We start from the raw sequence: 25608 nt of genomic DNA on the forward strand, positions 1-25608 counted from the left end.
TAGAAGCAGCCACTTCTCAAGACAAGCTAGGTGGCACAAGATAATCAAAAGACATTAAGAGCTAGTATAATACTGTTAGTTTACTGTTAGTTTCCATATGTTTTCCGTCTCTTCTGTGAGATAAAAAGTACTATTATGCCAATATACATAAGTTCAAAATAATCTTCCACCTAGAACTTAAGCTTAATTCTTCAAAAAAAAAAAGCAGCACCTTTACTACTTGTAAATATAAAATCGTATGGAGTATCACTTTTTTAACTGAAAAAAAAAGGAATCGGTCTGTAAAATTAGCAATACCAAAATTTTGAAGTGAAGCAAATCAGATTAGAATGGGTTATATGTCAGGAAGTAAAATGATAAAAAGCTCAATCTGACTAGAGATAACAACCCTTTAAAAATACAGAAGACTTGATTCTGTATTAGCCTCTATCAAGCTAAACATGTTGACAGTCATTTAATACCCCTATGTACATAATTGACCTTTCTTAAATCACTGCAAGCATTTTCACATTTCAGAAATTAGGTCATCTATTGCATGTATATAAAAGGCCAGGCTTTACATTTAAGTCATCATTACCCAAGCAAGTGAGCTTACATGAACGTTTTATACCTATTACTATTCTGTTTCATGTTTTAGGACAGCAACACTGCTAGACACTCTGAGACAAAAATAAGTTATTATTCTGAAAAGCTAGACTAGGTCCTTATGTAGGGTGGGGTCAAGAAGAGTTGATTCCTGTGGTCCAAATTAGCCTTGTTCGTTCCTGCACAGTGTTCTCCACCGGTCTTTTAACATGACACTAGTTCGGTTGTTGAAGTCACCATGGACCAAAATTTTAGCCCAGTTACCCACTCCAAACTCCCTTATTCCTGATTTCAGTTCCAAGTCTTCTTTGTAAGTCCATCGCTGGGGGAAGAACAGAGAAAAATACCAGATAGATGATCAGAGAAAGGTATTAATGTAAGAGCTAAGCTTATAGCAAATACAAAAGCAAGTTTTTATACAGCTCTCTAGTTATTATACAGTACAGATGTCTGAGGGTCAGTAGGGTCATTTTTATTTCTTTTGAGCACCATAACTTGACACTAAATACAACAACAAAGGTTACCAAGTCAAGTGTTACAACACAGTAGCAGACATCACCTGGAACGAGAACCACATGTTTCAACGTTCACAAGTTACAGGAGGAAAAGAAAAGAAAAAAGACATTGGGCAAAGTTTTGCTTCATTCTGCGTTCCCAAATTGTACTTTATTAGCCAGTTGAGCCAAGACACACCTTGATTGATCCTAGTATGCATCACAAAAGAGAAAGCATTTTGTGACACATTAACCTAGGCACTGAGAATCAAGACACCATTTACCAACAACAAATGAATTTCACTGTGCTTAGAAAAAACAAATCCCAATATTTAAAATGGTGATAGAAGCAAAATGATACATATTGCATTTGAAAGTGAGATCAGCCATATCCTCAGGTAACAGCTATGCATTTGGTTTTGGCCATTTATTGTGGCCACTACTTAAGTCTCACTGTCATGACCTACAAGCTTTTTAATCTTTAGGGGATGACATTTCTCTCATAAAAGGACAGAAAATTACTAGCAGTCATACATCTGTAAGCAATCCCTTCCAATGAAGTTCTCCATTGTACCAGTTCTTCCTTAGTTGCTTCTCCATACAAATATCTCAATACAAACAATTTTAAGACTGCACACAGAGTGAAAGAAAACTGAATTAAAAAAAAAAATCAAATACTTGATTTTTAAAAACTTAACCTTTACAGTAAAGTGTGAGGGAGAACTGAGTATCAACTTTCTTTTATTGTAGCTTTATAGAAATATGCATATATATAACAAAAGTTTACAGATCCTATATATGCTATCGTGCCTATTTTTAACCACTGCATTTTTAATAGAGGTGTATTACATACAGTCTTTTTTTCATTCTGGAATAGAAACTAGCAACTTTAATATGAAATTATTTTAAAACAACTCATTCTGCTGGAATCTGATCCTCCGCAAATGTCTTCAAATCCTTGCTTGCTTAATACACAACTAATCATACTGATACACGATCAGCACACCTCCTCAGACAAACTGAATTGCCTATCATGTATGCAAATGCAGGACAGAATCCCCAGTTGAAACAACGGTGTAGGAAAACTGTTTCTAAAAAGTAAGTATCAATTTTTATTTCAAACTGCAATTTGATAGCATGTTCTTTCTAAATTTATTCCCCAAAACCTGAAATGTAAACACTTAACTTACAGAAAAATTGTAAGCTTAAAAATGTTGATGAGATTGAGATGTACAGAGAATTGTATTGTGTAGTTGTTCCATTTAGTTTATCTGTGTTCAGTACTGCTTCTTGCACTGGAGATGTCCTGCTGCTCCTGATGGTCTCATGGACCACAGTAAATTATGAAAGGAGAGAAACAGTCAGTTTTCACTGGTCTTATGCTGGCATTTCTGTGAGCACCAGCAGATTCCATATTAAAAATCATTAGTTGCCAGACTTTTACAAAATCTGCATGCATTTATGTGCATGTCATGAGCAAATGACTGCTGAAAATTTCTGCATTTAACCATTGCCTATGCTTCACTTATTTTGGAGTTGGTCTGAAATAGCAAAAATCAGCGTTTTTGTTCGTAAGAGCACTATGAAATTTACATAGGCAAGCGATCAAAAGCACTGCAATTACTTACTCATGTTCAGTGTGTGAAAGCAAAATAGTTAATGTCTCATAGGCCTTTGCAGGCCTCAGTAGTTAAGAAGCATTTGCAGCTAATGGTCTTGCTAGTCAGAACAATTTAATTGACAAAGGAGTGAACTATTTGTAAAAGTATGTACTGTCTAGAGCCTCCTTGTCTGATGAATTTCATTCACTGTTGTTGTACCATATGCTTCTTATCAGACACAGTTTTGGTGGAAAACGGGTTGTAAAAGTCAGAGGAACTCTGTAGCTGCCCCAGCTGGGCTGAGTTCACATCAGCAGAGGCTGTCACTCTGCTGCTCCCTGTCCTCTCCTATAGCCATAGCAATAAACTGCTTCTGCTCTGACCTGCTCTGAAGTAGAATTCGGGTTATTTCCACGACAGCATCTGGTGCTGTGAACGGGAGTCACATGTCCTGCTTTGCTCAGGAGGACTGTGGGCTCTCCCCGCCACTGCTTGGAAAGGTGCAGGACCTTTTGAAATCCCTGCTGGGGGCTTCAGCCAAGGGTCATCCGTAGGGTCCTCTGGCAGGAGCTACTGAATCCCAGCTTTTAATACAGGTCAGTCCAGCACCCCACTGCCAGCTAAAAGAGGAAAAGCCAGTTGTAATTCTGGTCTGGTCAAGGTAAGTCTGGTAAAGGTACGTCTAGTATCTGCTAAAATTTAGGAGAGGTTGGTCAGGAAAGTCTGGGTTGGTTTCAGCTATTAACATGGTAGGAACGTGGAATGAACAAACTGGGTTCAGCACAGGGCTGAAGCCACACACAGCCGCTCCAGTAGCAACTGGCATTAACTCGGCTGCAAGGGTGAAGGATGGAGCTTTGGTTCTGGATTGCCAGTTATCCCCTCCTCTGTCTCCAGCTCCAGTACGAGCCTCCTCAGAACCCGAGGTTAACAGTCCCAACCAACACAGTGGGCTCAGGATAGACGTTGTGACCAGGAGGAGCCCTTGTGTGTCTTGTAGCTTTTCCTTTGACTGTCTAGTTATTGGGCTGGATGGCCAGCCCAGCAGCAGCAGTGACTGTGAGCTGACACCCAGGCAGCACAAGGTCCCCCTGCCTTTCCTTCATCTCCTTGAATGAGTGAAAATTTCACCGTTTGCCTGAAAGGGAGACATCTTGCAAGCATACACACTGGAGTACAACCAGAACTTAGAGTGTCCACAGGATGTGTGTGAGTGCTTGTGTTTGGTGCATCCAGTTGCACCAGCCAGCAAGTAAAGGACACGTGAAGCAGGTGCAAGGGCCAGGATGAGGGCAGGGGTACGGGCCAGGCAGAAGGGCTGTGCCCATACTCAGGCATCTGCAAACATTCGTCTGCCTGTGAACCTAGAGAGGCATGTGTGTGCTTTCACCAGTGAACTTACACCTCTACCAGAGAAGAGGAGAGGACGTGGCTGCCTGTATTTATGTCTTATGTGGGTATTGCATGTGGGTGCTGTTGAGGACAGCACCTTGTCCATAGCAGTCTGTGTGACCAGCTGTGTCAGTCCCATGTCTGCGTGTCTCTGGGATTTGTGCTCAGCTTCACTGCTGGGCAAACAGGAAAGCAGCAGCCAAATCCCCCAGCCTGAGCAGGGACCCAAGGTCCCTGGGCTGGGCTCCAGCAGCCAGGTAGGAGGCTCCTGGGCTGGGGCTGCTGGAGGAAGCAGGCACTTCTAACATCCCTTAACAGTTTTGTAGCCAGCAGGAGCTGTTTGAATTGTGAGTATTCCCAAGATTACATTTATATAATCCTTACATGATAGGGAACAATCCTTTTGCTAATGCACCTACAACGATAAATTTGTAACCGAACTTGTAGAGCCTTATGGGGGCTCCCAAAGGGGACCTGTGTTAATAAATCCTCAGGTTAATTGGAACTAGAGTGGAAGGAAAAAGAAAAAAAAGGTGTTTATAGAACATTAGAAGAGCAATAGGAGGTGTAAAAGGCTGAAGCTGAAGGCCTATGATCCAAATTTGTAGTCTGGGGGGCTGAAAAGAAAGGTTTACCAGAGTACATACAAGACCTGCTCCTGTAAGTAACAGATCACTTACAACTACAAAATGGATAAATGGTGTTGCCTATGAAGCAGGAGGGAAACTGAGAGAATCAGGCTGTGGCTGACCTTTACAATTGGAACTTTCAAAATTGTAAAGAATTGGGTAGAAAGGGAAATGCAGTTGCAAAGGAATAGCCTCAACTTACAGAAACTGAAGCTTCATAAAGCCAACTAGTAGAACCGAGTAGTACAGAAGAAATCTGTGAATTACAGGGGACCAAACATCACTAACTCTGCAAATAATGTACCCAGTGGAAATTTAAATCTCATGGCTGCTGTCATTAGACCATCCTGCTTGTGTACAAGGTGTGGCTGAGCAGGACAATCCAGGGCCAGCCAGTATGATTGTCAATAGCACAAGAGGTCCATATGTCCAAGGATGCTCAGATAAATCCCTGATCCATGGAAATAAAAAAAATATGTATTTTTTTAAACACTTTCTCCTCTCCTAGTGACCTGGAACCCTTCTGGGGATTCTTAAAAGATTCTGCCCTTAAGAGCAACAACAATTCAGGCACCAGGGATGGGCCAGGTGACAATTTTGAGTGCCATTCTGCATGGTTCCCCCCTTCCATTGAACTTAATCTGCTAAAAGTGGCAGCGGCACTCAGAGGTGAAAGGTGGGGGGGTGGGGTGGGCGTGTCTCTTGTGTGTGTGGCAGGGGAAGAAGATAACATTCAGCCTGATCAAAACTGTATTCTGGTTATTCTGCAACAAGCAAAAATTTGGCATCTACACAAAGTGCAAACTGAGGTACGTGAAGATTAAACCTCACATCTGAAAGTTGGACTTATTCCAGCTTAATGCAACTATCAGTGGCTTTTCAAGAAGCTATGATCACTGATAAACCTCACTAAGCAATCAAAGAATTAAGAGTGGTAGTAGTTCAGCTGCATTTCTAATCAGTTAGAAACATAAAACTTCTCTAAAGTAGTCTACCCATTATCAAAAATACTTTCTTTTTCCAATACTTCCTGTTCTAGAGATCTTTTGCAATGTTAGTAGTGAATGGTGGGGTTTTTTTACTATTATTAAAAGGCCAGAGATTCCATTGGAACCATCTAGTTAATCTCATTTCAGAGCATGCCAGAAAACTTTCCTAAATAAAATCTTTATTCAAGTAACACAGTTATGCTTGACCTACAGCACCAGATAACTCAAATACTTCCAGCAACAGAGACAATCATAAACCTTGTTACTTGTTGTAACAATTAATTACATTTGTGGTTAAAAAGGTTGGTTTTTTGCTTGTTTTGTTTTGCAATTGCTTGTATTGAGCTTTTTTAAAAATAAATTTCTTCAGTTTAACAGATAAATGAAGAGCCTGCCTTACAGGTAAGCCAGAGACTGACTCATTTTCTTTCACTGAGGAACTGTACAGAGCAGTAACTTGCCCCCCTGCCACTCACTAACAAACTGCCTGTGCCCTCTGGGATGGCAGTTATGTAGACTCTAGCATTGCACTGTTAGAGGCTAGCAAGACTAGTTGAGAGACTGGACGAGAGACTGGACATAATGCAGCACTATGCTTGAGCTAACATAATCACAGCGCCTACTGCAGAGCAATGTGACATTTGGCTAGCTCAGAACACTGGCAGAGCAAGCTTGAGTTTGCCAGACAGACTGTGTAGACATACCCTCACATACCTAAAGATCTTGTTATTTCTTAGAGTCAGTTCTGCTCTAGTAACCTGTCTTCCTTTGATTATGTGTTCTGAGACTCTTCTCTGATTTCCACCGCCCCTCCCCCCCCCCCCCCCCGAGTTTAAATATATGGTATTTTTTTCCATGCACGTCTCACTAAGTTCTGAAAAAACAGATTTTCAGACACATTCCTTAACTGAAGCAAACTGTCAGCCAGATTTTAGACAACTCACAGGACTTGCCATACGCATACAGGATATAAAGTTGGGTACAAACAGTTCCCTAAAATCTGTGACACTTGCATCCCCTAATTTAGGAATGAGAAAATAGAGTACAGTTCCTTTCAATAGCACTGCAGACTGTTGTATGCAGCTAACTGAAAACACAGCAATGAAAGGCTGAAAACGGGCACTGAACCATTGCAGTGAAATGCCATTTACAAAACAAGAGCAAACAATGCCAACATTGAAAGAGGGACTACATGGAAAAGGAAGTTCTAGAAGTCAACAGCTCTGACATTCACTGCATTCTTTCATGCATGCAGACAATTTTATAACCCAGATAATTAAGCAGAGGAGCAGATTTATTATTTATAAAGGCCAATATCATTGCTTTCTATACAATATTTATGAGATGTCTCACTGGCAGGCAGTATGGCGTAAATTTCAGGCAGACAGCAAAGTGTTTCTAAGTGTTTAAAGAAACATAGTTCGGAATTTGAATCTCCTTCAAGTTCTTATACAATTTTTAATGAGTTCTTCGCTACTATCAGATGTAGTTTTCTATAAATTTAGTCTTTACATTTCAATTAAGGTTGAATTATAATAACAGAATTAAGCACATGACATCTATTTTTTTTCTAGTGAGATCTGTGCACAAAACCTAGACCAGGATACAGTGCTTGTAGCTGACCCCACAACAGACTACCTCAACATAAAAATAGGTGAATATAAAGCTGTCGTTAGCTCTGTGTCAGTTGTAGTCCAATTAGTTTAAATCTTGAAGTTGAAAACAAGATTGATGGAAGTGTGCATGCTTACCAGCAACTGGCTGACAAGGTACCTATCCAAGTTGTAATAAAGTAATTTACTGTGTTTTCGAAGGCAAGAAGCAAATCCAGTAAGTGCTGATATATTTTTTTAGGGCATTGGTTATATTTGCAACTTTTAAGGAGGCTCTCAGCAATTTAACTATCCCTGAGATTTGTGAGAAAGTGAAAAACTGTTTGTATGTAGCAGTGGGCTTAACCTCCAAGGATAGACGAGCTCTCATTAGGAACTCAACCAATTTGAGAACAGCATGTAACTGACGATTTAACCAGTACTTCAACTTCAGTAAAAATGCTTAAAGAACTAGGAATAAGTACAATTCTCCTCAAGGACAATCTGAAAAAACACATAGGCAGGTTTGTCCTTTCCTGTTATATGAAAAATGAAATGCCAAAATAAACACCAGAAAAATGAAACAGCTCACACCAAAATGGACGTGTGTTGATAACTTGCACTGTAATCTAAACAGAAAGACTCCATATTGCTTCCTAAGATAGATTCTCAAGAGGAATTCAACAAAAGGGGATACATTTATTTAATACTAATTTCATTCAGAAGTGTTTATCATTTTATCATGATAACTGAAGAAAATTGGCTATGCACAAAAATCAGTTTGTAACAGTTCACCCCAACATGAAATCAACTTCAAATTGCCTTCTATTAAGGCATACATTTCTGGACTTCCCACCAATAGGGAATTCTAGCATTAGTGAACATAGTAGAATTATTTGAAAGTAATTCAATGAAGTAGGCTTACCCATGAAGAGGATTCAAAGGACTATTTGAAATGTAGCATTATAAAAAGAGCCTATTATTTGGTTAATAAAAACTAGAATAGTTTCCCAAGTAAATATAAGTTTTCACCTCATATGAACAAAGTATTGAATTATAAAATTGCTAAACCTTTAACCTAAGTGGGAAAACAAAAAAAGTCTTTGATGTTCGCCCAAAACTCTCATGGGCAAATGACATCCTGAATTCTTTATTCTGAACAGTAGAAAGAATTTTACTTTTTCACATTTTAAAAAGACTCAGACTAAGCTTTAGTTACAGTGTATTTCAACAAATTAAAGGCTTATAAGCATTAGTAACAATATCTGAGACTGCAAAAAAAGTCCTTTTCTTTTTTAAAGAACAGAATTAGAACTTAAAAAACAGTTTCAGGAGCTGTAGCACAGCTTGAGTAACGCGGAGAATCTTAAACCCCAGCTTTTTGGAGACAGAGTCAAATGAAGTTGGGAAAAAAATTCTATGCAGTGCAGATTAACTTTATCTACATTTAGACTAGAGAATGGGTACAAACCTGTCTTCTTCGGCCACAAGCCAAAGCATCTCCATTTTTTTCCACATTTTGCAAGCTGTTCAAACCTAGAAGACAGTTAATATACATCCAGACCAATGAGGAGTCAACATTAAGGCAGTAGTTTTGCTATCTACCATTTACATGAGACAAGAATGTACACTATTTTGATATGCTTTGACAGACTGGGAAAATTTCAGTGTCTGTTTGTATATGAATATACTTTTATATATGTATACACATGAATCTCACCTTAGTCCAAGGACTCAAAAAATAATCTGTTCAAAAAAGTCACTATATTTTCTATGCAACAGAGCTCACAGAAGAATTATATTTTAAACAGTTAGGTAAAAATTGGTACATAATAATGAAACATTGTTATTTAATTTTGGTAAAAACATTTTTACTATACATACTGCTCTCAATTTACATAGAGAGAATGGAAACTAACCAGCAATCAGAGGTATGATACTTCATACACAGGTTCCATCATTTCCACAGAACACGTGTCAGGCTCTAACTGTGGCAAGCATCCAAGGCATCTTAAGAGTTTGTCCTTCCAAGTATAACATCACCACATACAGAAGCTATAATGTCATCTCTTTGTGGTAAGAGGGTGCTAATGGTTTTCAGAACCTACTTATAAGTATTACATAATCCATGTTGTAAGTTTTTAAAAAGTAATACCAGGAAGATGCACAAACATCATAACTTTGTGCATTTTACGCTACAATTTGTTCTTCTAATCAGCCAGCCTCTTTAGTTCCTTCCCCCCAGAGTTATCTAGGTCAGAAGTCAGAAACAGACAAGTTTCAGTACTCATCTGGCAGCTTTCTTTTGCACAGAATACTGTAAATCCCAGTAAAGCAAACAAGCAAACAAAAACCCAAGCAAACCAGAAAATAGTGAATGATTTTGCAAAGTGCTTTGCCAGAGAACCTTAAGCCATTTCACAGCTTCCTAAAGGTGGCAACCGCCAAATCTACATTTGTGCAGAAACCACACACAACGATTGGGAGGGGTTTTTTCACCATGATCATTTTTATATTAATCCAAACACATTGGATAGCAGTTATCAAACCACCAACCCATTTATTGGGGGTGGTGGTGGGCAGGAGAAAGTGTTTGACATGACTGTTTTGCCTGTTTTACAGTGGAAGTGTAAAAATAAGCTAATACCCACTCTGAAGAACACTGCTTACTCTGTGTTTCCGTCCTGAACAAGGCCTGCAAGAAACACAGAACTGAAGTAAGAATATACAGAACTTCATGAAATGTCTATGATCAAGAGCAACAACAAAAATTTTTACCTTCCTGTGGGGTTTTTTATGTCTCCAGGTGGCTGATTTGTAATACTTTGTTGCTCTTTCATTGATCTTCAAAAAAAAAAAAAGCCAAAAAATAATTTCCTAGACAGCAACTTGCCATTTACGTGATTCAACAATATTTAAATGAAAGAAAATGCCAAGATTTCTCTACAGAAACAGTGGCAAACACTAACTGCTTCAATCTGTTAACCCTCTTAACCTTGTCTCCCTATACTTGGAGGAGAAATACACAAGACATTACAGATTTAAGTGAAGATATGAGGCATTTTGCACATCTATTTTTTCATACATTCTTCACAATCTAGGAATTGTTTCCATAGGTTTTTTGATCAAATCTTTCATCATACTGCTCAGATGTAATTGTGCAGGAGCTGTCCTTCTAAAAATGTCTTACGACTTGTCTTCCTGTATACTTTGTGTCAGTCAATTTCCTTAACTAAACAATGCCAAGTATTCCAAGTATAAAACTGCAGAAATACCAGCTCTATCCCAACTAAAGACTACAATTTATTCTCTGTGAAAAACAAGTGATGATAAACCTAGAATATTAATATTTTTCAAAATAAAGTCAAAGGAGGGGGGAAAGAACTGGGCTTTAAGTTCCCCCAGCATTTCTTAGAAATGTGTGTAATTGTTTTGAGGGTTCACATTGTCAGAATCATGAAGCAACATAACTATTTCCCATCACGCTAGTATCACTAAGTAAGAGAATCCTGTGCTTAGCTGTAAGGAAAAAAATAGACTAATTCCTTTTCCTCATCCTCTTTCTTCTCCAGACAACCTATAGCCTGAAATTAGGAGGGCAGGACTAAAAGGAGCTTGCTCAAGCATAAGGGGGGAAAAAAAAAAAGGGGGAAGTATTTCTGTTTTTATTGCTATACAAGACTGACAGCTGTTTGAACTGAAAAACGTGCTTCTTCAACAAGTACTTAAACTTAATGCCAAGCTATTTGATGTAAATGCCAAAAGTGACAACCATAGAAAAGCCAAAATTTAAAAAGAGAATGTGCTTGTAGTGAATTTTCTATTGGACAGCAGTTTGGAATTTAATGTCCTTCCTTCTACCTACTCTTAGTTCTACAAGTTTCAAGTCATGCCCAATCATGTCCCTCAGCAGTATAATGCTTAATACAAACCTTTGTTTTGTTTCCAAACTCCTTTTGTCACTTTCCTTGACATTCACAGTTTTGTTTTGCAATGCTGTTGCTCCCAATCCTTTAGACTCTACCTGTTTTGTGGCTGCCTGTGAGAAATAGAATTGATACTTTAAAATTAAAACCAGCCAGCACCTACATAGTAATTTACACTAAGATTAACGCGTACTCTCTATTAGGACTAACAGTGCTTATTTCACAGACCCTTAAGAGGTATTACCGTTAAAAAAAGTAGTTTCAAAACAACTGTAGAGTCTTAAGTTGAAGTCCATTGAGATCTTTATCAGCTAATAACTCAGAGAAATTTTAGTCATAGTCACAAGTGATATTTATATGGACACACAGAAATACAATGAATTGTTGCATAATAAGTAAACATACAGATGTATGACATGCATCGCAGAGATTAACTAAGACTGCAAATACTGTCAAAGTACTCCAAAGTCTGATTTTTATAACTAGATTAGACACTGAAAACTGACAGGGCTCACAAGTTCATCTATTTCTGTAGCACATAGACATGCTTGATCCTGCCATAACACTTGCAAAAGACATGTCTAATCAGACTTGTAATGTAACTTCTTCTGTATTAGCAAAAGAATTTTGTAACATCCTGCCTAAAATTTTAGCCACAAACTAAGATTACTTCTCCTCCATTCCCAAGAGGAGAAAGGAATAGTTCATTACTCTTTAAAAAATGTCCAGAGGATTGTAAGGTTTATACCTTTGCCTAGATCCCTCCGACTTCCCCGCTATAATAAATAGCACCTTAAAAAAATAATCACTTAGTCCACATGAAGTCATTCTGGCCACTTTGCTATCAACTTTCTTCTCTAGCATCTTAAGGTAAACTTACCACCCAAACCATAAAAAAATCCTGGTTGTGCACCATTATTACTAAGCAGAGCCAACCATCTTCCATACAACACTGTCTATACATCCCAAAAGGTGACCTGTTTTGCAATATTGAACTATCAAAATGATTCAAAGTTGACAGATATACTATAGGCCAAATATAAATTCTTTTTCTGCTTAGCCAGTTGCTCCCACTTTTCATCTATTTCCTCTTTCAGGGCTTGCTTTTGCCTCCTGTTAATTTTCTGTCATACATCCAATTTTCAGTCATCTTGAAATCTTAACCTGTCCTTTGCAGTAGCTTGCAGAATCTCTCAACATTTGGAAAAGAGTCAGATAATATAAAAACATTCTGTTTCACTCATTCATTCATGAAAATACTGGAAGGTATTCTGGTCACAGAATGCTTCCAATCACAGAAGAAAATGTTTCACTGTCAGAAATTTCATAACTACCCAACCTACCACATCTTTCAGCTGTAAGATTTCAAAATACCGGCTCTTTCACAGTGGTTGATGGTAGCAGAACATGTGTGAAAGTGAGGACATGTTTCCATACAGACAAATGGCTATAAAGCATTTAGTTATAAAAAACCCCAAAAACTTAAATCCACCATGTTGTATTTGAAAGCTACTGTTAACTTTTAAGTTGTACTTGTCCCTAGAAATAATTCTTTTGAAAGAGAAATGAAAGTTCTAAAGAAAAATTAAGAAGTATTCACTGAGTATTCAGATCAATGCTTTCTTGGTATTGGCCCTTTTTCCTTGTATTGCATTATCTGCAGACTGTTCTTAGGGCAGCTAACCTGTAAGATTTTCTTGAAGCACAAAAACTTCCATCAACAGCAGGAACTGCAATCTTGTAGATTCCAAGCTTGACAATAACCTAGAAAAAGCAGCCTACAAAAGTCTAGCAATATAGACACCTTATACTTCCATATATGGCACCAGAAGACACAGGAGATAGATTAACAGTTAAAGCCAGGGTATTTTTCTGTAGACAATGCAGGGTACGCTGCTGGGAAAGTTATGTGTATCACACAGCACAAGTGGGAACTTTTCACAGAGTGGTCTCCTCCATGTCCCAGACTAACTTAGTCTAAAGTAAAAAGATTTCAGAAGTAAGATTTGCAACATTGGTGCAGACAGTAGGAAGAATGTGCAGGCAGTGGCGGTGCAACTCAGATGGCCTAGGTATGCTAGTGTGGCATTCTGGGCCTTCTCTGACACCTCCAAACTTCCATCCCCTCTTAGACTCAAAGAAATAGCCTTGAAAAATAAAATTCAAAACTGACAGCTGAATGAGACCCTTAAGAGGTATTCTTTCTATTAAATGTATTCAAAGTATAGTAAGTTCTTTAGTCTCTTTTTCTGGTAAGAAAATTAAAACCCCAAAGGAACTTCAGGTTTGTTTATTTAAAAATTGCTTCTCATTACTTTTAGATGTTTGTGCTGTTGTAATTGAATAATTCAATATTCTTTTATAGGAAGTAAACATAAGAGAAATTCTTCACAATCCTCCTGAAGATGAACTGCAGGAGGAATGTTGTTCCTGCCAATTTTAAATCACTTTTGAGCAAGATGGTTTGTAAAGAGCTTTTTTTATTTACAGGGGAAAAAGCAATAATAGTTTTCTATCTCTTAACTCCTCTGACATGCCTAAAGCTTTTAGCAAAATTAACAGCTTTTGATCTTTTAGTTTTAGTATAAGTAGTCATACAGACTTAAACAAAATAATCATTAAATATATTGTTACATTATCTTTTAAGGAGTCTCCTATCAGAACTGTTTTTCTTAAACATACACTAATGACAGACATAATTTTAATTATGCTTTTTTCCTAACTATTTTTCTAATCAAAACAGTTGTAGAAAAAAGCTCACAAAAGATTTTTTAGAAGTCTTACTCCTACTGTTTCCTAAACATATATTCAACATTTTTTTTTAATTAATAAGACAATCCAAAGGAAGGTAAAGCTTCCCCTTCATCTAATACAATAATTGAACACTGTCTAAACAACTCCCTTAGAAGTATAAATCTAATCTTATCAGACACCTCTTTTGAAATAAGTTTTGAAAATAGTTTTGACATACCTGCATTAAGAAGTTAGCTTCATTTTCTTTCATGAAAAGTTCAACGTAAGACTTGATTTTACTTATCAAAAGACTGTAACTGAAGCTTTGGAGAAGGGGAACATATGGATCCTTGCTTTTAATTATGGTTGCCAGCTTCACCCTTAAAGGCTAAGAAAAAGCACAGCTTTATACAACACGAAAATATATCCTGCAGTAAACTTGGCATCTCTGCTAAACAGGACATACATAAAGCTAAACATGTCTATACAACTTCATGCTACAGTTTGAAAGGGTTCTAAAGTTAACTAGGCATAATACCAGGAGTTTACTTTATGTGCTCAGTAAATGGTTATGTGTAACTTTCCAGAGATCCTAATTTTCAATCCCTTTATGAATAACACTGAAAGCAGGGTTGTCAGTGGAGAAAAAACACCCAGAAAAGGCCACTCGTTACTGGGTTCTCTTTTCTCATTTGCTGCCTCAAAAACATTGCCATTGAAAGGGGTTTACAGTGTTCAGGAAAAGGACTATTTAGTACAGTAGCATTAAGGACACATCGATACTGATAACTGCAACTTCACATTTTGTCTACCAACTACTCTGAATCTTACAGGGACCAATATAGCCAGAAATTAACTTCTGTGTACAGGCTGCATTCTTATTTATGAATCTGAATACTATTAGCACAGCCTACACTTTCTGAACATCTGAATCCTCTGAATGAAGAGTGTATCTGAAGAATAAGTTATACACATGCTACTATTTACATAGAACATGTCCTAATATACCAGAGGAAAATAGAGGCAGCATTTTTGCCTTTTTTCCTTTTTGCCTGCAGTCCTTCTTTTGCTCTTTTCTCCACCCCAGCAAATTCAGGTGCGTGCACTAGTTATTATTTTAAAGAGATATGCACTCAAACTTGCATCTTTCTGAATGATGCAGTCAACATCAAACCAGGAGGTGGCCTGACCCACGTATGTTACCTTTTCCAGATAGAGGCATAAGAATATTCACTCTGTACTACAGATGCTAATGAGCTTTCCTTCCCTGTGATGCTTCAGTCTGTAGAACACTAATCAACAGAGACAACAAATAGTGCACTGCAATGGTTCAGAAAAAGTCAGCAGACTGATTATTAGGGAGTCACTATGTCTCTAAAAGCATGTTTACGCTGTCCTTACTCTGAGAAAACAGCAACATCAAATTTCCTGAATCTGCAGTGACACTTCATTCCTCATATGAAGTGGGAAAGAGGATAAAGTTCAGACTGATGCTGCCCACAGTGAAGAACAACTGCTGCTAGAAGCATTTTACTCCCCCAAATCACTCATCATTTCTTTCAATCCCCTAGCCACAAATTTCCTTTTGTATTTACAAGTGCCATGGGTGTGTAAATCACTGCATAGGCAGTAATTAGGACAAAGCTATGCAGGCAGCATTTGCTAGCTTTGGAAACCCATTCCCCTCTTCTCTGGAAATGGAAGAGCTTAATGTAAGTTAAGCAAGTTACTACCTTATTTGATTCCGACTCCGTAAATAGCCTTTCAAGAACTTCAGCAGCCTCCTTGAAATAGCCATTTTCCATATGGACTGCTACAACCTACAACCAATATAATTACAAGATATGCTGAAACACGTTTCACCTGAGATTCAGAAAAAACAAGAAAAGTCACACTTTTACAGTTTTGTAAGACTTCCAAAATCCAGAGGATTATATATTTAAGGGTTACCAACAATTATCTAGTTATAACAGTTAGTTCTGAAGTAACATGAAACCTTATGTATAAAGGCCTAAAACCTCTCCCATCAGGCATTTCAAAGGACCCTCATTGATGCAAAATGTGCCATACTTAGCTACTAAGTATTGCTTTCTTCTTTCCCTGAATGACTTTCACAGTGCCAGTAGCTGTCAACTCTCCCTCCAGTGCAACTAAATAGCATGCTCTCGTTTTGCAGTAGTAATAAAAACGTCAATTGATCACACTAAATGCAGTTAAAAAGAGGACATGCCCAATTCAATAATGCACCAAAGCACACTGTGATAAGCATGTAAAATTTAAACAATGGTTTAAAGAAAAGAAAAATCAATTGGCAATCAACCTTTATTTAAGGAAAAGTAATTTGTAACCATTGCCAAATAAAAACACTTGTTCTAAAAATCTAAATATGAACTCTCCTATCTTATCTTACTTCTGTTCAACAGCATGTCTACACTCACTTTTATAGCATGTTAGGGAAGAACAGAAAAATGGAGATGTTCAGAAACACTTTAACACATATCAGTCTCATCAAGGGATAGCTTTAGATTTAAAAAATTCAGAGCAGGCCAAGAATTTGTTTAGGTATTTTAATCTTAAAACACATTTCCTCAAACCCAGAAAATGTCTACCAGAAACAGGTTAGTTTTACACATTTCTCTTTGAAATCAAAAGTTTTCTAATACAAAGAATTATTTTTAAGCAAAAAGCCTACAATAATATATTTTAAAGCTCAAGAAAGTAGTGTTTTGAAATTGAGCTCTCAATTGATATCTCTTTTTTCAGACTGGCAGCTTTTGAAACAATTTTGATCTAGGACAAACAGGAACCAACTTAGACAGGTCTGCATAGGGGACCTTTTCCTATTTACTCTGTACTTGAAAATACAACAAACAGAAAATTCAGTTCAGCCTGCTAATAGCCCAAGCTTTCTGTAAAGGACCCCTGTTTTAGCAAAATGAATAGGTAGCATCCTGAAGCACTTTGAATAAGTCACACGGACCTGAATTTGAATCAAGCGACGAATATCTTCATGAAGCTTTTCCAGTTTAATTTCTTCCCTTTCAAGTAAAGTCCAGAAAGACAGAGCAGATTCCAAAGGTGAAATTCTTTGATCATTTTCAAAATGGCATTCTTAGGGGGGGAAAAAAATAGAAAAAATGTATTTAAAAAGCTTAAAAGATAAAGCTAAATATATTTATATTATTTATACACAATAAAGTAATATGTACTATACATAATTTCAACTCCCTTTTCCTCGAATAATTTTTAGTCTCTCTCTCTTCAGGTGTGTTTAAGAGACCTGAAGTAACTGCCTTCTTTTCAGAGAGACTGATTCTTCCTACCATTGCTAAAGACATTACTGTTGCATTTTTAAGAGAGATTATGCATCTGCTTATTATCGTTCACATAAAATGCCACTTGCAATAGTGCTAAGTTTAGCATCATGTATTTGGGCTGGTATTAAAAATACTCTTACAATAAGCTTGGCATCAGATATCAAAACACTTGGTATTGATACTGTTAATTTTGTAATATAACCACTATCCTAAGTTTTTTTTCCTGAGTCTATCTCTATATTTCCTGGTCTTTTAACTTTTTGTTATATTTGAAGGGGTTAAACCGAGAGGGAAATCCAAACAGCTTAACACAGGCGTGTCACTGAAAAAGCAGAAGCAACCGCTCATGTCATCGTGCTGCTGTGCCAAAACTAAGGTTTGTGCAAACTCCCAGCAAGCAGGATCAGTGACCAGTTCTGGCAGAAATCCAGCCCAGCCAACTAACCATCCCCTCAACGCCCTAGGAACAGTTTCCCAGTCTGGTCATTGCACAACTGCACAAGCAAGTGTGCCAACATAACAGATGCATTAGGAGCTGGCAGGTGTGCAAGACTGCTTTTTTCCCATGGCACTGCCAGCTTAGCTCAAGATGTTCACTGAACTACAACCTCACTTATTCCTTCGTTTTGTGTGACATCATAGCAGAATCTCTCTCAGTATCTTCTTATTCCTCACAATAAGTATTTTTCAGACAGAAGGTAAACAATTTAAGCAATAAAAAAAAAAATTGATACCAGCTACAGTAAAAGACAAACACTGAAAATTTAAGCAGTATTATATATATATTAAAAAAAATCACTTCCGTGTTTTTCTAATTATTGTTTCTATCAAATAATATGACACTTCATATTAAGTTTATTTTAATATTGTAAAATCAAAGTATTTAACTCAAAGAGCTAGCATCTGAAACAACTTTTTAAGACTCAGTACAGATTAAATATTTAATAATTGGAAAAGAATTAGGAAAACTACCATACAATATGTTACCTTTCTGTGTACATTGTAGAACTACATCTGACTACTACCTACTAAGTGCACGCAATCTTTCTCCCCACACAGGTCACTCTCCACACTGATAGATAAAAATGCACATTGAAGTCATATACCCAAGTGTTACATACAATAATAGTTTTAAAGCATTATCAGAGAAGTTTCATAATTTGTATATTATGAACTATGTTAAATATTAGACTTTGATTCTCAAGTTGAACTAAATCAAAGAGAGTGTTATAACCTGACAAGCAACATAAGAAATTTCATTTTTTAAGAACAAGCCTTTGCGGCACTGCTAGGCTAGAATACACTTTTTTCTTCCCTGCTCATGCTGTCAAGACTGCTTTTGAAGTCCTTAAATTCCACTGAGTTTTATCAAGCAGTCAAAACTTGCAGCAAAAAAGTAAGTCTTCCAGAAACTTGAGCGTGGAAGCAAAATCAGCTTGGTGAAACCAGTAAGTTGTGAATACAGCCAAACAGGAGACATGGTAGTGAACAGGAGTCCCAAGGACCTGGTGACAGCTGAAAGTCTTACAGCCTTCTGTAAGAAAGAAGGGCAATCATTTTTTTAATTCATATTCTTATTCCTACTGTCTGTCCTACTTTAACCTCTAGAGTTATATGTGCAGAAAGAAGTGCACATTCTGTGCTTTAAACTTGCAAATATTGCTCACTAAGAGCTAGTCAATCTTTTCCAGTATATTTCTTTTGTTGATGCTACTCTGACAAAAAAAGACCTGTAATTTAAGAGGCATATAATCATTCAAACTCAAAGCAGCTAAATCAGTCAGCAGAGACTAACACTGGTCCTGCATACATGGTCCTGTTCAGTCACATGTGGAATACGGACAGTCCAAAATGTAGAGTTCAGGGGGTTTTTTTATATATATATATATATATATATATATATATACACACACACACAGAGTAAAGGCTATGTGAAAGCACATCTAATACACCTCTGTGCAAGCTCATGCAAATCTACTTAAACAAGTGGAAAAAAAAAAAGAATCAGAGAATTTACCAAGGTTTTTTCCTTTTGCAATTCTTATCAAAAGCTGACAGAGATACACCATTTTTCTCTGATGTGTAGCTGTTTTGGAGAGGCCATTAATAACAGCTGGAAAAGAAGAGAAAAGTTAAGTCAGTCTTGCTCCAGCACTGCCCCAGTGTGGCTAGAAATATACTAGGCACTGTGTTATCAGACTTTAAATGCGCTATATGTTTCCTGATGAATTAGAAATTTATTAGATTATTAGTTAATATTTTTCTGTGTTAAAAGAACTTAAATCATATTTAAGAATTTGACTAGAAAAACCTATTCCTCTTGCAGTTCATAACAGTAACCAAGAAGTGGTAAGATGCATCACAGGCTTATATTCATCAAAATAGAAGGCCAAAGTATCTTACATAAATAAATGAAGTTTTGTTTTGCTCAGTAGCTTACTATGAAACACAACTGTCTGCTCCAGAGAACATTTCAGTGGAATGCCCACAAAACATGAGCCACATGCAGACTGGTAACACTTAAATGTTGCTATGGCAACCAACAGACCAAAAGCATTAAAAGCTACAAGGAGAGCTTAGTCAGAAATGTAAGCCTACAAGGGAAATCCTCCTCACAAGATTGGAAGGTCACAAGGATTATCATATATTTTAGAATGGGAGCTGTCACAGGATTATTTCCATCATGCTGGTTACTATGAACTTCATATTTTAATGTACTGGATATAGTAATTTATCTTCACAGCATAATACAGAAACATTCAAAATGAAAAGTGAAGAATGTGTCAAGTGACTTGCCTAAGCTGCAGACTGAACACTTTAGTTCAGGAAGCATTTATGTACGCATTTTGGTGTCAGCCTAGCAAAAGCCAGGATTCTGGAACATGGGACCCCCAAGTTTTGCAATGACACAACTAGAGCACATAACACATTGTTTTAGCTGGAAGTACTCAACCTACTTGCTTATTAGTGTATGATCATCTCCTATGAACACTGGATAAGCATGAAATTACAAGGTAATTAAATAGCCCTGAACAATCACCTAAGCTAACATCAAGCAGGACGTTGTCATTTGGGCTTGGAAGAGCACATTTGTAACTGCTTCAGTGGGGACAGGTGATACAAGACCTTTTAATTCCTATAGCCAAAATAGGAAATAAAAAAAGAACACTGCTTAGAACAGCAGTAAAGTGCCACTCATTATAATCACAAATTCATGCATCTTCCATAGCAGACAATACACTTCAATTTCAGAAAGAGTTCGGACAAGTTCAATGATAGAGATAAGCACCATCATCATGCCCTGAAGATGGAGCCAGAGCTTGGAAATTTTGGAAGGCAGGATACTGTAGCAGAATGATTCCACAGAACAAAAGGGCTGATCTTGGCAAGTAGCTTGAGATCTTTCAGCTTTCTCTGTTCTTTTAAGGTGCACCTACATTAATGCTATAATTCAGAGCAGGGGTGCATTTTTAAAGCAAACTGCCTGTGCTTGGTTTGTACAATGGAGCAGTCTTGAGTACACAAATTGAATTCCTTTAGGGCTATTCCAAAGAGAAAGAAACCTTGAGATGCTTACTGTGTGGACAGCAGGTCCTTAGCAGCAGGACTAAGGAAGTGATTGCCCCCCTGTGCTCAGCACTGGTGAAACTGCACCTCAAATACCGTGTTCAGTTTTGGGCCCCTCACTACAAGAAAGACATTGAGGTGTCGGAGCATGTCCAGAGAAGGGTGACAAAGCTGGTGAGGGGTCTGGAGCACAAGCCTTATGAGGAGCAGCTGAGAGAGCTGGGGTTGTTTAGCCTGGAGAAGAGGAGGCTGAGGGGAGACCTTATTGCTCTGTACAACTACCTGAAAGGAGGTAGTAGAGAGGTGGGTGCTGGTCCCAAGTGACAGGGCAAGAGGAAATGGCCACAAGTTGCACCAGAGGAGGTTTAGACTGGATATTAGGAAAAACTTCTTCTCTGAAAGGGTTGTCAGACACTGGAACAGGCTGCCCAGGGAGGTGGTTGAGTCACCATCCCTGGAGGTTTTTAAAAGGCATGTGGATGTGGTGCTTAGGGACATAGTTTAGTGGTGGACTTGGCAGTGTTAGGTTAATGGTTGGACTTGATGGTCTTAAAGGTCTTCTCCAACCTAAATGATTTATGATTCTACTCACAAGTAATGGAGACAAACAGAAAGAGACATAGCCGTAGTAACCTTTTCTAGACTGTTCCCCGCCCCCCCCAAGGCAGTTTCTTTATTAATTCTTTTGTTAATAGTACCCTCAATCATAAATTGCTTTCCTCCCTATGGCCACTCAAATGTATTCTTGTCTTAGCCTTTCATTAGAAATTCTAGAAATCCAGTTCCTTGCCAAGTAGATACCCACACAACCTAGTTCTGGTATATAGACCACAATATCCTGTCAGGGCAGAATAAGGTAGGCAAGGCATGTAACCTTACCACGCTGTCTTTAAATCCTTAATCCCAGGTAACCTAGCTATTTCTACTTGGCTTTGTACCGAGCTGTACAGAAATATTATTTACCTCCTAATAAAATAGTTTGTATTGTTTCCTTAGCCCTTCTACATTTCTGCACTTGCTTCAGTTTGAATTGACCTTCTTGTCGACAGCCAATCATTATTTCATTAGGGTCTCACTTCGACATATGCAAGAGTAATAGTTCTTCATTTCTATGAAAAACAACACACACCCACTTTTCTAATGCAATCTTATGCTTGCACTTAGCTTTTTCCGTAGACTTTTATATTTCTGACTTTGTAATCTTATAGCATCAATATGCCCAACTCTTTCCTCTGCTGCTGAACAGAGCAGGAGCAAATTCCAAATTTGCTATTAGTTCCCAGTTCCATGTGACCTTGCATTCTGTACCATTTAATTAATTGTTTCTACTAATACGGTCCTCGAAAGTCTTCCTGTTCTTCTCAGGAGATACTCCAATCCGCTCCTGTGCTGACAGTATCTCTGCTTCTCATCTATGTCTTTATGAAAGTTCAGTATGATTCTCCCACTGAGCCATAGTCCCAAGGCCAAAAAGAAAGAAGCACCATTAACAATTTAATCTAGCAGCCCCTCATTCAATGCACTTCATTATACTATCTTTAGATTTCTCACCTCTTACAATTTCTCATATCAGTCTCCTTACTAATCATTCTGCATGCCATTGTATTCGGTTCTTTCCAAAAGTTCAAACAAGTCATACTATCATATTTACTTGAGTCAAGAACACACACAAAAAAGGCCCCAAAAGGTCTAACCTGATATCTTCAGGAAAATTATTTCTAACAGAAAAACCATCGTAAATCCATCAAATTTATCTGAGACCTAGACATTTACTTCCAGCTGTTAACTACTCTCACTCTTAAATATTTGTCATTTTAAATACATGTTTTTGCATTCAAAATCCAGCCACTAGACTTCATTTCACCTTTGCCTGCTATAGTTCCTTGAAATACTTCTAATATTCTACCCTAATCCTGAATATAAACCCAAGAAACTCAGTGTAGTTAAGTTATTCTACACTTGTTTTTACCATGCTTGCATCTCTTCACTAAATCCTCTTCAGGTTTTCAGTAGCCCCAAACTCTCAGCATCTGAAGCCTCAACTTCAGTAACCGCTGGTGGTATATAGGCAACCATATTACACATTCAAGCTTCATAGAATCAAGATGATAGATTAAAAACCAATACTTGTATTTACCTAATCATCTACAAGACCTCACCCCCCAACCCCTCAGTAACCACTCTTTTATTGTAACAGTTCAGTTAGCTTCCCTCCCTGGTCTCATTTAACTAAAACAGCAAAATTCCCCCAAATTGTGATTATCTTACAATACTCCAGCAGAGCTGCCACTGCATGCTAAACTCAAACACCATTGAATTAAAAAAAATATATATATATAATCAGCCTGCACTGTTTTATTTCCACCATGTGCAAACATCGCTGATACCGTTAAATCGCCTCAACAGACTACCCTGTATCACTCTAGGAATCTTCTGAAGTCCTCAAAAGCCCTGAAAACCTCCTCAACGCTAGCAACCACGATCATCAGAAGGGTAAAGGTGATACCAAAGACTTAAACAAATTAGTTAGCAGACAAAAGCAGACCCCTTTGTGCAAACTTTGTACAGATGAGTTAAGACAATAACTGCATCACACAAACTGAAATATGCATTAGTTTTCCCGGAAACAGGCTGGCTGTGACTGGCTGTGGCGATTAGCTCTATTGGGTTATGTTAATGTTGTCTACCTGGAGACAAAAGTATACTGAGATCTAGCACCTGATACAGCCTCTGGGTCTCCTGATAATGGCTGATATGCAAACTTGAGACTTGGCCAAACAGCAAAGTCAGTGAAATGCCCCACATGGGCGCCCTAAGGCTGACCTACCTCATTATAATGCTAAAAACCACACCTCCGAGCTAGAAAAGCCCCCAACCCAAATAAGCCCCCTACTCTCTAGGCATGCGTAGTGAATTAAAAGAGAACTGTATCTTTAAAATGAAGTAAGAAAGATCCTAACCAATAGTTAGCTAAAGGGTGGGACCAGTAGGCGTAACTAACTTTGTTAACTGTTTAAATTCCTGTCATGATTTCAACTGGGTGTGCATGCTAGGAGGAAAGATCCCCCATGCACCCAGCGCTGCAATAAACCAATGTCGGCTTTCTAAACTATCATTTGGTTTGGAGAGTTTTCTTGGTTACGATTTTCGGTAACAAAGGCACGCATACACGGAAAAAGAAATAAGTACAGAAGCACTTTTAGTGCGTTAAACTCTTCAGTGTGCTAAAGAAAGCGGCCCCTCACACTTTGCAGGGACACAGTGCCTCCAGAGCAGCCGCAGCTGCTTGAGAGCCACAAGTGCCCGCACCCTCAGAACCCCAACACCCGCTGCCGGCCCTCACCCTGCGCCACGTCCCTCCACCGCCGGAACTCCGCCGCGCACCCGTCCCCGAAGTGCCGGCACAGGCAGTAGCAGGCGAACTCCAGCATCCAGTCCGCAGCTACGGCTTCCACCTCAGCCAGCGAAGCCGAACAGACCCGACCACCCCCACCCGCCTCTCCCGGAGAGCTCCCGGCGGCCCCGGCCATCTTCAACCCGCGCGCCAACGGCTGCCGGCCCCGCCCCCGCCAACGTCCGGCTCGCGCTCTCCCCGCCCCGCCCCTTCCAGCGCGGCAGCCATTCAGCGCGGCCACCTCTTCCCGGCCCTGGCCGCCGTCACCTCCGCCGGTGGGCGGGGCCGCGCCAGTCACTCCTCTGAGGATGGGGGAGAGGCGGAGATGGGTGCGACGGTGACGTCATGTGCCACCCCGCTGGAGGGCGCGCGATGGGGCCGTTGGGCGGCCGCCCGCTGCGTGTCCGCCCCGCGGCAGCCTCGGCCTGTCGGAGCCCCACTGCAGGGCATCCCCTTCACCTCGACCTGAACAGCCGGCGTGATGCAGCCCACGCGGGTGTAAGCAGCTCACAGTGCCCTGTCCCCTGGTAGGAATGTTCTGGAAGGTCTGGTCCGTGCCCCGGCTGGCCAGTGGTGATTTGAGAGCTTTCCCCGGCTGTTGCTGGATCTTGAGAAACTTTGGTGTGGCGATGTGAATACAGATGTCTTTTGGCGTCACGAGGCTGAGAAGTTGAAGGAATGTCCTGCTTGGAGCAGGGGGCTGTGAGAGCTGCCACGTCCTGTGCTTTCCTGGAGACTAAAAGGCAAAACACCGGTGTTCTGTGCACATGTGGTACGAAAGGCTTTGCGTAAGCATGTCTGCATGTGGGTTCTGGAGAGAGAAGGCTGCTGGAGGAAGGAGGGAGAAGATACCAGTGTTGCAGAGCCTGGAAACTGAAAAGTGAAAGCCTCGACTTGGCAATGAAGCCCGGGGATGGAATGTGAAGAGGGACTGAATTCGTTGAGTGTGGAGTGCATCTATCTGAGAAGGCAATCCTTTGTATATGTTAAAATGTAAAACCTAAAGAGGAAGAAGGTAGTCTACGAAGAGGTGAATTTAAGGCAAATGTTGAAGGGCAGAACTGTTTTCCTGTCTGAGACTTGATGGAGTGTGGAATAGTCTTTTGGTAGATCTGGTGAAAGGCTTTAATTTGAGCTTTACTTTACTTCTAGGATGGACCATGTGATATCAAACAGCAGAATGAATGAACTGGTAGGCCTTTGCTGCCTTTGACTCTTGTGGTCACATTAAACGCACTTGCAGCAGTCTTGCTGTGGCATATGTAAATTCGAGGTCAAACAGAGAAGAAAATACATAATTTAACTTTAAAAAATCATCTATTTGGACATCTTTATTAACAGAATACAAGATTTAAATGTGCACTTTGAAAGAGACAATGTTTGTCAATA

General features: G+C 39.0%; 1 protein-coding gene across 1 annotated transcript; it reads right to left on the reverse strand.

Moving 5' to 3' along the window:
- Positions 1–627: 627 nt before the first annotated feature.
- On the reverse strand, positions 628–24355 carry TERF1 (telomeric repeat binding factor 1). The gene is made up of 10 exons (XM_059836384.1): positions 24169–24355; positions 19276–19371; positions 16922–17052; positions 15675–15761; positions 14180–14329; positions 11215–11321; positions 10061–10126; positions 9934–9977; positions 8754–8818; positions 628–907 (listed from the first exon to the last, which is right to left on the reverse strand). The coding sequence occupies exons 1-10, from the start codon at positions 24353–24355 to the stop codon at positions 749–751; spliced, it is 1092 nt and encodes a 363-aa protein (XP_059692367.1). The 3' UTR covers positions 628–748.
- Between the last annotated feature and the right edge of the window lie 1253 nt (positions 24356–25608).

This window comes from Gavia stellata, chromosome 3, assembly GCF_030936135.1.
Source record: "Gavia stellata isolate bGavSte3 chromosome 3, bGavSte3.hap2, whole genome shotgun sequence".
Classification (NCBI taxonomy): domain Eukaryota; kingdom Metazoa; phylum Chordata; class Aves; order Gaviiformes; family Gaviidae; genus Gavia; species Gavia stellata.

Bases quoted from the DNA above. Each gene is read 5' to 3' on its own strand.
- TERF1 (XM_059836384.1), bottom strand. From the start codon at position 24,355: ATGGCCGGGGCCGCCGGGAGCTCTCCGGGAGAGGCGGGTGGGGGTGGT. The intron at 9,978-10,060 runs GTAAAAATTTTT...TGTTTCTTGCAG, and splicing joins ATAAAAAACCCCACAGGAAG to GCCTTGTTCAGGACGGAAAC. The intron at 8,819-9,933 runs GTGGGTATTAGC...ACTGTCTTCTAG, and splicing joins AGTAAGCAGTGTTCTTCAGA to GTTTGAACAGCTTGCAAAAT.